Below are 14530 nucleotides of genomic sequence, written 5' to 3' on the forward strand. Positions count from 1 at the left end.
AGTGTAGACCCTCCAGCAGCTTGCTGAGTGTGAGCTGCAGTTGACTCAGGAACTGTTGGGCCTGCGGTACTACTGTGAAAATGCCAGGCGTCACACAGAGGACTTCTTAAACAAATTCACATACATATTTGGAAACACCATAAGCAACGCTTGCTACTAACATTATCATGCTTTGTAATTGTGTGGCATGTGGGCAGCACATGGAGTTTCAAGAGCCTGGGCTGTATCACACCAACAGAACCAGCCTCTCCAGGGCAGGCAGAGTTCCTAATGCTCTGCAAAGGTCCCTACTCCATCTGTCTCTGTGCCCTGTGCACACTGGCACCCCTGGGACAGGTGGGCACCAACTCACAGTGTTTATGGACCACAGATGGAGGTGACAGGGATAAAATCAGGACAGTTCTTGCCTCTCCGCCTCTTGGCCTTTGAACTGGTGGTTCCTCAACTCGGTAAGGGAAAACTTAAGTTGTGTGAATTTGATTTGTATTCTTGGTCAAATATAAGCATATTTTTCTTAGTATTTCTTCTGTTAATGGTTCATGAACTTATTTTTATCATTTTTCCTAGTCTACATCTATCTTTTTAAAAATTAATTTCAACTGGCCCTGAATCAAGGCCAACAGCTTCCTGACACTGTTGGTTTCAAGCAGGAGCCTAGAAAAATGTCTTTCTATGGTCTGTGGCCATTTCAGAACTTGGGCAGTGAAATGGTCAATTTATTGGAAAGAAACAGCTTGAAGCAATGCTTCCCCATCACCCAGTGAATGGCTGTGAGTGTAGCAGGCTCTGGTGGCCCAGGATGAGAGCCACTGGCATTTACTGGGACCCACATCATGGTGGGACCTGGAGCGCCCCCCCCCCCAAAAAAAAAAAAACAAGCAACCCCTCCCACCCTGGTGAGTGGCAGTGAGCATGGCAGGCTGCAGCAGCCCAGGATGGGAGCCACCGGTGTTTGCTGGGACCCATGCCATGCTGGGACCTGTGTGCTGGGAAACCAAGCAACCCCTCCCCGCTGCCTGTTTTGTTTTGTTGAACTTCAATTTACATGAAGGGTGGACAGCTATTTTGAAGAGAACGAGAGACTCTACAACAGCCATTAGTGACTTCCATATTGTCTGATTCTGAAGACCTAAAATGCCTTCCTCATTCTGTTTGGATCAGTTTTATACTATGTTGTTTTGTATGAATTCTCTATATGCAAAGACATGGATAATTATTTGGAAGAAAACAAGAGACAATATATTAGACAGTGAAGATCTCAGGTCATCTAGCTTTGAAATTTACATCTCTTACATTGCTTTCTTACGTCCTATTTTGTTCTGTTTTATTGTGTTTAATTTTACCTCCTTTAAAATAAAAAAATTTTTAAAAATGATTTTCAAGAGCTTTAAAGGAATGTTAGAGAATTAATAGTGTTTTTGTATGTGTAGCCAGGCTGTCCGCCAATGTATTTTCCTTCTTCTGGAGTTATTCATGTTTGGCTTTTGTTTTTTATATTTTCCACAAGAGAACTTTAAATTTTTATATACACAAATTTATCTGTTGTTTTCTTTCATAACTTCTAGGATTTATGATTTTCATTAAACAGCCTTCTAATAATGGGAGCAGGATCTACTAATGTTCGGGATGGGACTCATATCTATGTGCATGGGATTCATGAATGAACACAGGGCCCAGGGACAATAGCACGACATCCATGTACAGTGTGCTTGGAGACCACAAGCAAAGAGCATGGAATACATGAAGCATGAGCATAGGATTCTTGAACATGGGCAATGGGCAGGAAAATAGACATCAGACATTGGGTGCATGGACATTGGATACATGAATAACCTGAAGACCATGAACCATGGAAATGGGCATGGAGTCCATGAATAGGGTTTAGGTACATGTGTACTAAGCCTGTGCTTCAAGGAAATAAGCATAGAGCCCACAGATGGTGGGCAAGGAGTACATTTAAATGAGCACAGAGTTCATGAAATGAAGATGAGGGCCATGAGCAAAGAGCACAGAAGTCACGAAATAACAGCCCATAGAGCCCATTAACAACAGAGTCTTGAGGAAAGGGCAGGGAACTCAGGAACAAGACCTCCCATCTCAGGCCTGAGTGCTCTTGTGGTCCAGAATGAGTAGCAAGTTAGCTTTCCTGCCTACACAGATACAGCTTGGGGAATCAGCAAGGGAGATGTCACTTGTTTTGCACGCAGGTCAATCAAAGAACCAAGGCTGGTCACATCACCATCTTTGTAATCTACCCAACAGCCTCCCAGAGCTATTTCCGAGAGTCCTCTGCCACCAACACTGAGACAAAGGCAAGGGATGGGTCATTCAGGGAACCAGGATGGGTTTGATTTTGACCCAAATCAAAGTCCCCAAATACTCAGGGTGGAGGAGGGAGACCATTGGCCCTTCACTGAGTATTCCTGGCTCTCTGCCCACAGGATGCAGGAGAGGCTTGTCTGTGGAGGTTTGCCAGCAGGATCCCTTCTCCAGGACAGTAGGAGGACTGGCAGTCATGGAAGGGGGATTACAGAGAAGAGGTAGGGATCATAGAGAGGAGATAGGGATCATAGAGAGGAGATAGGGATCACATAGAGGAGGTAGGGAATCATAGAGAAGAAGTAGGGATCACAGAGAGGAGGTAGGTATCACAGAGAAGAGGTGGGGATCACAGAGAGGAAGTAGGAATCATAGAGAGGAGGTAGGAATTGTAGGGAACATATGGGGGTCCTACAGTGTCTGAGGTTCCCTTCCCACGTGGAGGACTTCCTGTCACGCAGCCTGCCGTATCCATGAGGTATGGTCTTCCTCTACTGACAGTACTGGCTCCCACCCAAGGGAGCTGTCATCAGGTGCCCTGTCCCTAAGATGAAAGAAAGGGCAAATTTTTGTTTTCCTTTGAGTGCCTGGGCAGGGGCATGAAGAGAAGGGTGAATGAGGAAGCCACACACTCAGGGAAGAATGGATGAATGAAGCCAGCAAGTGGAGGGCATGATACTTCACAGAACTCACTGAACACTCCATGGCCATAGCCAAAGTGACAGTTGATAACAAAGGCTCCTAACAATGACATCCTTAGCAAGTAGCAACACAGGTGGCCACAAAGACTTGGAGACCTTAAGGTGCTATGAGAGGCCTTTAATTTCACGGTGTACACTGACCTAGAACCCAGGACTGTCACACTCCTGAGGATGAGGTTGTTTGTGGGGCTGGCTCAGCTCTTCCCCATCGAGGTCGGAGCACAGGTACTGTTCACAATGGAAAGCTCGGTTAACCACTCCACAGCCTTCACAAAATAGGTGCAGCGCACCTGTGGAAGACAGGAAGCATGATGTTAGAAAATGGGGGTGCACTCGGAACCTACAGCACAGAGGCATCAGAACCACATTTGAAAGAAAAAGGAAAAAGGAAAGAAAAGCTGAAACGATACTAACCAAAGCCCACCAGCATGGCAGGGAGAGGATGCTATTTCCCCACTGAAGCCGGGTCTCCAGAGAGACCAGTCACTGGTCCATGGGGCATCCCGTCTTCTCCAGCCTCCTGCTGGATGGATTGTCCCCACCAAGGTCCCTATAGAGCCAGGAACAGTCCCACAGGAGCCCCCCACTGAGCACAGCACACTCCACCCCACAGAAACTGCCCCTGGACACTGATGGTGCCTCTGATGGATGCCAACTCTTGGGTTTCAAGATCACAGCCAGAAGCAATCCCAGCACTCCAAGATGCTGAGGCAGGAGAATTGCAAGTTCAACCCTAGCCCAAGCAACTTAGCGGCTTAGCAAGATCCCATTTCAAAAATAGATTTTTTTAAATTAAAAATATAAAAGAGCTAGAAATGTGGCTCAATGCAAAGGCCCTGGGTAAAATTCCCAGTACCAGAAAAAAATATAAAACAGAATAAAGCTACCAGATCCCATGAGCCATGTGCCTACCCAGGACAGCGCTGTCAGGACACCATTCAACAGGAAATGTCATAGGACCCCAAACTGGAAGGAGAGGCTGCAGCACACAGGCAATAAACAGTCCCCAATCCCTAACACGAGAGGGCTCCAGGGACATCGGGGTCTGCTGCACTCAAAGACCAGGACCGGGGCTAGGAGCCAGGCAGCCCACAGAGGGGACCCTGTGCCTAGTGTGGAGCCCTGCAGCTGCAGGGCATGGGGTCAGGCCCTCGCCCCCTACCCAGCACCTCCCATCCTGACCCTTCCTCATTGTCTCTTGCATTCTCAGAAGACCAGCTGCTTGTGGTGATTTCACCCTCACACCTTCCTCTCTCCTGAGCCATGTTGCAGAGGGCAGTTGTCGAAGTCTTCGTCATTCTTCATGCACACTGTGCGGCCCATCTCCAGGTCTATGAAGTATGTCTCAGTAACTGCAAAGAAGAACGGTGGAGCCTGTGAGATACTTCGTCAGAATGTGTCAAACCGGCAGATCCAAACAAAAGGGAGAGGAGTCCAGTGCATCTGTCTGTAAAGTTAGCCTGTCATGAATGATGCCTCTTGTTGATTTCCATCTTTCCTCTTAATTCCCCTAATTAAGGGAGGCTGTTCCTCAAGCTGGGCATGTGGCTCAGGGGCAGAGCTTGGCATTAGCACGTGTAGGGCCCTGGGTTGAACCTAGTCCCAAGAAAAGCAATCCTCAGTCGAGAGTACCAAACATGCACAGGTGCCTCTCGGCTGTGCACAAGCCCTGTCATGTGGGGTGGCCTGGAGTGTTTGGTGACGTCTGCACCGTCATTTCCCACACAGCACAGACCCCAAGGCCGCTCCTGGTCCTCCTCCCTCCTGAGGAAGTGGGGTGCTGGTAGCAGCTGTCTGCAGGAACCTGGCTCTCCCTCACGGAGGTTTTGCCACCACCCATGCTATGGGTACTGCCCAGGCTACTCTGGGGCTCAGCTGGATGTCCTCGCCCTCCCTCTCCCACCCCACAGTTGGCAGAGTCCCCACCCCGGTGCTGGGATGAGCTCCTAACTAGGCCCCTCCTGGACTCCATCATGCCTTGCATGCACAGCAGCAACCCACACCTTCCCCTGACCAGGGAGCCTCCCTTGTCCTGGTCCACTACAGGCAGGAGTGCAGGTTACTATAGATGACGATGTCCAGTGAGCAGCATGCAGCCCATCTATGGACCTCATTCATGGGGCTCCCCGCATCCTGAGCTCAGCCTCCCTGTCAGCCCAGCATTCATTCACCTGCTTCCTGTGCCTGCCATTGTCCACTGAACACAGCACTGGGCCAGCCCACAGGGGCCTCCCGCCAGCTGCCACCACTCCCACAACAGACAAGGAGGGCTTCCCCAACCACCCCAAGTTGGCCCTTGCTTCCAGATGCCTCCTGTGTGTACCCCTGCTGTCCTTCTTCCTTCCTGCTGTGTACTCCAGGGCTGGGACTGCTTGGCTTCTGCCAGGCTGGGGTCACAGCCTGAGATGAGTTTCCTGTCTCTTCCTGTTCCTCCTCCTGTCCGTGCACTGCTGATTTCTTAGCAGCAACACCTCTGCCCCAGCCCAACACCTCTGCCACGCACCCCAACACTACCAGTCACTGTCCCATGAGGGCTGGATCCCTTGCCCTTTGTGGGACATGTCTGTGACACCAGTGCTTCTGTGCCCCTCTCCTGCCAGTGTCTACTGCCCTTCCCTTCTGCCAGCCCCTGGGAGCCAGGTGTCCCTTTCCTGGCTTCCGTCTGCTCCCCTTCCTCCTCCTGCTCTGCCTTCAGAGCTGTGCTCTTGTAAAATCAAAGCAGAACTTTAGCTCTTCACATGAGACCTTGGCATTCATTTTAAACATTTACCAAACTCAAAACTCAAAATCCTGCCCAGCCTGCTCTCAGGTGGGGTCCCAGGAGTGACTTTGGTCCTCTCACCTGACCCTTGCTCTGCCAAATCTGCAGGAACTTGTAAGCAAATGGGTCCTTCTGAACTGGTACACAACATGTTCCACAGACATGGCGAAAGCCTTCAGTTTCTTGTTAATGTCTGTGAATTGATCAAAGCTGGCAGAGATCCCCAGGATGAGGAACCCCACAAGCAGTACCACATTTCCCAGCATGGCTGTCTCCTATGTGAGCACCCAGCTGGGTTGTGTGGTTCAGGGAAGTGAGAGCAGCAGCTCTCGACTCTGGATACAGGATCCCATATGCTATCCCATAGGCTCCTACCAGAGCCCTGCACTGCTGGCCAACTTCCTCTGCCACTTCCCAGCCTAAGTCCTGACACAAGGTGGCAGCTCCCCTGCCCCGGGCTCAGGGGCTCTCATGCCTCATGCCTAGTACTGCCAATTTCAGGGAGGCATAGCATGGGAGCCAGCAACAGGTGAGGACACCCCTCCATCACTCCTGCTGCCTCCTGCCCTGGGCTGGGCCTCAGCCATGTGCAGAGCAGATGGGAGGCGGGACTCTGCAACAAGTCCAGTCTGGAGCTCTGCAGAGCAGGGTGTAGGCAGCACCTAGCCTGAAAGCAAGGGGCTGAGGACATCAGGCCTGCTGAGAGCAGCTCTGGCATCTCCCCTCACTGTGACACCACGGCCTCTGTAGACACTGCTCCTCATCTGCAGACCCCAGTCCTGCCTGCCTCCAACTGAAGCTTCAGTAAGTGGTGGCCTGGGCAGATGCTCCCTGTCTGGAGTGCTGGGATATCCCCTGTCCTGGCCACAGCCTTGGAAACAGGTTATGGGAAGAACAGGGGTGCCCCAGGAAGAGTGGGGCATATGCCCAAAGGGACAGGCAATCCTGGGAGGAAGAAGACCTTGTGAGATTGATGATGGCACCCCAAAACACTTTCTCCATGGTCCAGAGGTGGGTGCCCAGTATGAGCAGCACCCAGAAGGGCAGAATCCACAGCACTGCTGTTCCTAAGTGAGCACCGGCGCCCAGGTACTCAGGGTGGGCAGTGTGCCCATGCGGCTAGACACTCTCAGGCTCCAGAGCCACAGGTCCTGCCTACTGAATCCTGTGCTACTAACCACCTTCTTCAGCACTCCTTTTCCCCAACCTTTGGTGACAAAAGCCCTTGCCCTAAGGACATGCATGCTGCATACCTTCCACCCCCATATCACCACCCCCACAGTCCCTGCAATGCCTAGGAATGTCCTTGAGTATCTCCTTTGCTGGGGAAGCAGCAGCCAAGATGCCCATGACCCTGACTGGAGCCACAGGCCAGCAGGGGAATGTGGGGTGTGTGGCCAGCACCCTGGGAGCTTCTGCGAGAAGCTATTGCTGCTGCCACCTCCTCACCTGAAGGTCACTGACCCTGTCCCCCAACCTGGTGTGCCACTATTCCAAGGTTGAGTCCTGTCCAGGTTGCTAATGCTGAACATAGACCTGATCAGATGCCCAAGATGGCAGCAGGATCAGTGATTTATCTGAAAGGGAGAGACAAGGTCTGCTCCACAGGGTGGGAATGGCCAGGAGCTCCCAACCTGACAGGCTTGGCACTGAGGGTTTTAAACTTGGGGTTTGGGGTGGAATGGGGTGGGATGGAGGGACTATACCAGGGAGCAGCTCTCCTGGGGCCCTATGTCGGCAGTAGAGCTTCTGAACTTGCTTGGACCTTGGAGGACTTGTCATGGGTATGACCCCTGGGGGCCAAATCTGCAGGGTCAGTGACAGGGTCATTAGGGCTGAGGTCAGCCAGGTTACAGAAGACCCCAGGTACCTGCCCAGGACTTGCTGTGTGTAAGCAGAGCTACCTGCTCACCTTTTCCTACTGTGTCCAGACCTGGGCACCCTGGGCTGGCTAACACTCCAGAAGGCAGCTTCACCCCAGATTCTGGCTCCAAGGCGCCAGGCCCTCCTCACTTTCCCAGCCACCTCCTGCTGTGTTAGAAGCTGAGCTTGGGGAAAGGGGTTCTTAACACAGGGCCCAGGGCAAGGGGCTGAACTCAGGAGTCTCTCACCTCTAAAGCCATATGTAACATTTTATATAAATCTTACTGAATGTTGAAATGGAACTGTTTATTAAGACTGGTTTCCCTGGAGGCCAAAGAAGAATACAAAATCTTCCACAGTAGGCAGAGAAGCCACTAAAACATCCTCACTGAGGCCAGGGAACTGTGCCAGTCAGAGCAGAGGACTGAGGGAAGCAGCAAGCACTCCCTGCCCTCTCTGCCTGGCCACCAAGGCGCAGAGGCTTGGGGTGGCAGAGACACTATGAGGTACCACGAGTCCAGGTCAAAGCCATGAAGCTGCTGTGTGGGCAGTGCTGCCCCAGCCCAGATGTCCTGTCCCACCTCACAGGTGTTTCTGACCTTAGCTGTTGACCCCTGTGATGGTGAGGTCCTGGGTTAGAGCCACACGGAGCCCCTGCCATGGTCACTTACTGGAGCTGCAGATGGTGGACCTGGCAAGGAGCTCAAGTTCACAGAACCTGGCCTGGCAGCTCTGCCCCACCACGGGAGCCCCAGGGCACACACCCTCATCCTCCCCGAGTTCCACACCAGAAAGGCCCACAGCAGGATGGGTGGATGAGGAGACGCATATGCTGCTGTCCAGCTGGGAAGGAGGTGTAGGGGTGTGTGTCCCCCAAGGCCTGTGGAAGTCTAGAGCCCTGGCTCGCCCTGCCACGTGGTCCCTGTGTACAGTTCCCCCTGGCTACCGTGGCAGTGGGGCCACTGACCACGACCGTGGGCTGAGCAGACCCTCCTACTCCAAGCTGCATGTCTCTGTCACAGGACAGGAAATGGAAAGTACAGTGGCTTTAACACACGCTCCGGGTTCCACCCTTCCCAAGAGACCAGCAAGTCCTGGGCATGGAGGCCGCGTGTTGTCTCGGAGTCACTTGAAAGCTGGCCCAGGATGGAGAGAACAGTGAAGTTCACTGAAGAGCCCCCAAGTGTCCCTTCTCCCCTGAGACTAGTTCCTGGCCCTCCAGGGCCTACCACTCTCCTGCAGAGGGGGAGGCCAGGCCTGGGTGCACAGGGAGGAGGTGCGGGCAGAAAGATCAGAGGGAGGAAAGGAGGTCAGGACCCAGATCCAGGGAGGATGTGGCATCGCCCACCGCTCAGCAACCTGGCAGGAAGGCAAGTGTGTGGTAGGAAAAGAACCCACTGGCACTGGCAGAACCCACAGCCCACAGGAAGTACTCATAGCCCACAGGAAGTACTGGGGGCTTCTGTCCTGGGCCAGGCCACCCACCAGGGCAGGAATTGAAAATCACCAGATCTATATGCAGAAGGGCACATGGAGGTACCCATGGTTAAACTGCAGGTGCCCCAAGTGAGGGGTCCTTCTGATCCCCTCCTGTCCCATCTGCTCACTGCTGGATGCGCACATCAGGACTTCCAAGCCAGTGACCCAGCAGCCAGGAGAGGGCAGAGAGGGCACACAGCCTTGTTCTTCCTCACTGGCTGTCAGCTCCACCTCCCTCCTGTGCCCCAGCACCCCCCTCCCTCCTGACCTTGGACCAGCACCACCCTGCTCCATCCATCAACACCATACGCTCCTGAGTGCTCGTGTGAGTCTGTGTGAGTGTACAAGTGTGTCTGCAGATGCATGTGTGGGCACATGCATGTATAATGGACACTATCTCCTGGGGAAGTGTGAGGTGGCAGTGAGCTGGCACCACTGCGGAGAGGCAGGACAGGAGCCAGATGGGAGGAGAGGACAGTGTGGGCATCGCTGCCGGCTGCATTTAAGTCCCTGGGCGGTGGGCAGGTGGCCTGGCAGGTGAGGGGGCCGAGGAATGATGGCAGGATCCTGGAAGACCCTGAAGCTCCTTCTGGTCATTCTGACAGTGCTGGTGGCCTTCAGTGACCAATTCCAGAGGAAGAGCTTCATCAAAGTGAGTGAGGAGACAGCAGTAGACGACTTCGTTCCTGAGACTCTGAGCTACCTCAATGACCAGTACAACCAAGACAGCAAGGACCCGTACAGCTTCCGGATCATCCGGGTGCTCCGGGTGCAGAGCCTGGTGGGTGTCCTGCTCCCATCCCATACCGACCCTGCACTAGAACAGGCCCTGCAGGCTCTCTGGCCCTACAGACCCAGGGTCTTAGGAGAAACACACCTGAGGGGCTGAAGAAGCTAGTCTTTCAGGGATCCCCAGGGTCAAGGGTGGCCAGTCACTTGCCCAGGGCCTCCAGTGGCCCACAGAGCTAGCTGGCCTTGAATGTCAGCAGCCAGTTATGCCCCTGGGCATGTGTGCAGATGTTGAGAGACCCTTGGCCCCCAGAGCTTAGAATGTTCACTGTTTGTTCCTTCACAGAAAGTCTGCAGGACCTGGAGCCCTTAGCAGGGTTCACATCACCCTAGGTAGGCTCAGCCTCAGGAACCAGGTGGTTCCTGGTGAATTCTCCTCAGGTGGTGGTGGCAGCAGTGGTGGTGATTGTTGAGAAAGGGTCTTGCTGAGTTATCTGGCCTTGAACTCACAAACTCTGGCATTACTTTTTTTTATTTTTGAGACAAGACCTCCTTGTGCTACCCAGGTTGGCTTGGGCCCCTCAAGGAACTTGAGGTCCTTTTACCTCAGCCTCCTGAGCAGGTAAATTCTCTTTAAAAAGAAAAAAAAATGAGGCATGGAGTCAGACTAGAAGAGGGGCGCCCATCCAGCTGTCCGGGACTGGGTCCCTGTGCTGGGTATATCCTCTGACCACAGGTGACCGACCATCTAGAATATCGCATCCTGGTGGAGCTGTGGAGAACCAAATGCCTGAAGCCAGCATTCAACAGCAGCTGTGCCCTCCAGGATGGGAAACAGGACAAGGTACAGGACCAAGGCACTTGTGGAGCCAACCACACTGATATTGCAGGACAGCACGATGTGGGTTGGCCCAAGCCCGCTTGGAGGGCCCACGGCTTGCACCTCTTTTCTGGGAGAGGTGACATAAGATGGGGATGGCCATAGCAGGAGACATGGCATCAGCAGCCACCTGAGCATACAAGTGACAGGAACAGGCAGTTTCTGTGCTTCTGCCCCCAGGTCCTCTTGGGCAGAGCTGGAGTGGGCAGGAAAAGAAATGCAGAGAGGACTCAACTGGTGGGGGCAGGCTGGGAAAACAAATCCTGAGAATGGCCCATGGTGTATGTAGGAGGGGTGTCTGCCCCAAAGGCAGCTCAGCCCCCAGCATGCTGAATGCTGATCACAGACAGGAACACATTTTCTAGAATGACCCTGGCAGTGCTCTATCAAGCAACTGAAAGCAAATGAATATCCAGCCAGATCTGGGCTGGATGGGCAGAGAGCAAGCATCGATTCCAGGTGTAACATCTCTGCTTTCTCTATGGTGTGTAAATTCTACCCTGCACGTGATCTTTTTAACTTGAAAGTCTTTCAGCAAATTCAGTGTTGCTCCTGATCTCTAATGAGGATTGTTCTCATGTTCTAGCAAGTCACTTGCTACTTCTCTGTGTATGTGAACCCCTGGGATGAAAAGTACAAGATCTTGAAGAAGGAATGCAAGGACTCTAAATTCCCTGTGACCGCCACCTGGAAGAATTTGCTATTCTTCAGTGCACACAGTAAACAGGGCTGACCTCTCTCCTGATGGTCCTCATGCTGTGGTTTCATTCTTTCATTTTTCCCTCAGTTCTTCAGCTTGTAATATTACAATGCAGGTGTGTGCTGAGCCAACACAGTTTGGGGATGTGGATGAATTTTTAGGGTTCAAAATAAGGTGGAAGAGAGAAGAATAGGGGTACACAGAGCAGCTTAACAAGCCAGCAAAGCACGAGTGTCCACAGGGGCATCTCGGGAGACTGTGAGGAGAAACCCCATTCACCTCAAGTAAAAAAACAACACACACACACAGACACATGAGGAGACCTCCTTCTACAGCATCCTCATTTTAACAAAGAAACACAATTCCTACTTCTTGGATTAGTGACAAAGATTAAATATGATCAGGTGTGTAAGTTGCTTAATACCACACCTACCCACAGCAGAGACTCAGAAATGCCAGCTGCAGCAAGACAGCTGGTAAGAGCAGCGTGGCCATGCTGGTCATTCAACCTTAATCAGCAACTAATGTGTTACCCTCGGGTAGAGGAAAGAGATACACCATTTGTACCCATGAATAGCCCGGACTTTTGAGCCAGGACTTTTGAGCCTGGACTTTGCAATATTTTTCTTTGTTTTTGAAATAATACATTCTCTTAGGAATTTGCAAGGACGGTGCAAAGACGTCCCCTGAGCTCTTCCTCTGAAGGCTTCATCTTATTATACCCCAAACCAGACTCTTCTCTTGTGTAGTCAAAGAATGGAACTGCAGGCAAAGGAGGAGGTTAATGGGAGCGTTTATTGGGAAAAAGAAAACAGAAAGCTCCTGGCAGTTGGGAAAGGTTCCAAAATCGGGTTCTGCCGTGGCCTCTTCAGGCTCTTCATGGCTAAGCAGAGCACAGGAATCTGCTTAGTGTCCTGTGGTCACTGTCACAGGGAGCCTCTTGGGTTTAAAGTAACCAAATGGGGCTCAGGCTTTCAATGCAGAGTTGAGAAGAAAAGCCAGTTTCTCAGCATCTTTAAATTCTTGGAAACCTGGCCTGGCTGTAGAGAAAAGTGGTTAATTTGGGGCATTCCATTCCACTAAAAGAATTCCTTTCCTGATGGAAGACTCCTCACTGCCAGTCCCTATCTTAACACTTACCATTCTCTCATTCCATCTGACATTTCTGAGTTTAGCTACCTCTGTGGCTTGCTTAAGCTGGTGTACCTGCTGTTTTCTTTTCAAGGCGCTGCCCCTTGTGAAGGGGCATCATAGGCCCTGCCCCTTGATAGCTATCTACTTACAAGATAAATGGCTGTCTTGTCCATCGTGGGATCATAGAAAAACATCACAACCAAGAAGTAGCCTTCGAATATGTGTCAGCCAGATCCCTGTTACTGAATACCTAACACCCACAACTTAGAGGAGGAAAGGTTTATTTGGCTCTTGGGTTTGGAGGCTGCAGTCTGTAGTCAGCAGGTTATGAGGGAGAAACATAATGGCAGGACTGTGGGATGGAAGAAGTGACCTGACTCATGACAGCCAGGAAGCAGCAAGAGGAAGAGTAATCAGTGAATAAGGGGCTAGGAGCCAGGCATAGGCTCCGAAGTCACTTCCTGTGACTCCCACACACACACACACACAATGGGAAGTGTGTTTTACCAATCCCAGGGCATCTCACCAGCCAACTGAGTTGACAATCAAGATTAAGCATCACTGCAAGACATATGTGTGCTGCTTTGCCACTCCAGCTCAGGAGCCCCATCGTGATGGCCCCCAGCCGGCCCGAGTCCCACCCATCCCAGCCACCAGCTGATTCCAGCCCTGCTTTATGTCAGTAAGAAAAGTGAGGTGGATGGGGGATAGAGAAAAGTTCACCTTTCAGAGCAATGTCATAAAGTTTAGTCAAACATTATAGACGGTATAAAATGACATTAAATAGAAATAGAATTATTACCCTGACCACATAAATAAAAGATATAAAATAAATTAGTTCATATCAGAAAGGCAAATTAAGGAAAAAATAAGTATGAAAATTCCCATCGTGTCATTGAGTTCTCTTTTGAAGTGTACCCAGCAGTTACATGCGTGTATGTCTGGGGGAGAGAGAGACAGAGACAGACAGATAAGAAGCACCAGACTCATTTTTCCCATGCAGGCTGGGGGAAAGGCGGCTCAGCTGGTGCCTGTCATATCCCTTTCCCTCACCTCACTTTGCTTCCCCTTATACCCCAGTGGACTGGGACCACATGGACCTTCTCAGGAGATCCAAGTGAGGTGTTCAAAGGTGAGGTCCCAGGTTAAAGCATGTGTGCAAGACATCAGCAACAGCAGGCAACAGGGAGCAGAGCTGAGTACAAGATTGCAACAGTACAAGGGCCACCTGTCTTTATGATTCTTATGCAGGCTGTTATCTTACAGTTATATTCTTACCTAGTACCACAACCTGTACAGGCAGGTTTACCTGCGCTAAGTCATGGTCACATAACTGTGCCCCACTGTGCAGTTGCACTGGACAGTGGGGTCATGTCCTCAGGTATCCTTAGATGCCCCTGAACTTTGAAGGAGTCTTATTGGCTCCCCATAGACCATTTCAGTGCCCTTTCTGGCTATCAAATCACCAGTCTCCACTCCAACAGGAGTGCAGGCAGGCAGGCAGTATGGCGCTCCTTCCATGACTCCAGATTCAGATACCGCTGCTGCTTTCTTGGAGGAGAAAGGGGGCTCCCTGAAGTGGCTAAGGCCAGGCACAGGGAATCTAGGTCCCTTATTTGCATACCCAACATTCATAGGGAGCTTTCCACCTCGCCCCTCACTAACCCAGGTCTGTGGCTGCTACATAAGCTAGGTAAGCCAGCTGCTACATAAGTCGTACTCTCTTCCCAGCCACTTTTCAGTCTACTAGGGTCCCTCCCATATACTGAGCCCTGTGTGGCAGCACAGCCCTGTGTAGATTAAGACTCGCTTTGCTGGTCCTGGAAACCAGCTCATGATTTATTCCTTTGCTAGTATAGACTCCAAAAGTCTTATAAATCTACTTGGGAGTTTTATCCTGAGTAGTATGAATAGAATATGACCAAAGGAAGATGAATGAATCCTTAAAAACTGTTAACACCAAA

At 51.4% G+C, this 14530-nt stretch overlaps 2 protein-coding genes and 1 non-coding gene across 3 annotated transcripts; 2 read left to right on the forward strand and 1 right to left on the reverse strand.

The window, feature by feature from the left end:
- Positions 1-599: 599 nt before the first annotated feature.
- LOC111753465 (small nucleolar RNA SNORA2/SNORA34 family) lies at positions 600-735 on the forward strand. Its single transcript, XR_002788256.1, has one exon. It is a non-coding gene; the product is annotated as a small nucleolar RNA SNORA2/SNORA34 family (small nucleolar RNA).
- A 2479-nt stretch (positions 736-3214) lies between these two features.
- LOC101788586 (cystatin-12-like) lies at positions 3215-6047 on the reverse strand. The gene is given in 4 exon segments (XM_005006749.2): positions 3215-3310; positions 4266-4394; positions 5863-5912; positions 5915-6047. Coding segments are annotated over 4 exon segments (408 nt in total).
- A 3629-nt stretch (positions 6048-9676) lies between these two features.
- On the forward strand, positions 9677-11465 carry Cst11 (cystatin 11). The gene is made up of 3 exons (XM_003476369.1): positions 9677-9904; positions 10589-10696; positions 11319-11465. Exons 1-3 carry the CDS (start codon positions 9677-9679, stop codon positions 11463-11465), a joined length of 483 nt encoding a protein of 160 aa, XP_003476417.1.
- The last annotated feature ends 3065 nt before the right edge of the window (positions 11466-14530 follow it).

Source organism: Cavia porcellus, unplaced genomic scaffold (assembly GCF_034190915.1).
Source record: "Cavia porcellus strain 051 isolate PalLab524CR breed Dunkin Hartley unplaced genomic scaffold, mCavPor4.1 scaffold_5, whole genome shotgun sequence".
NCBI classification, from domain to species: Eukaryota; Metazoa; Chordata; class Mammalia; order Rodentia; family Caviidae; genus Cavia; species Cavia porcellus.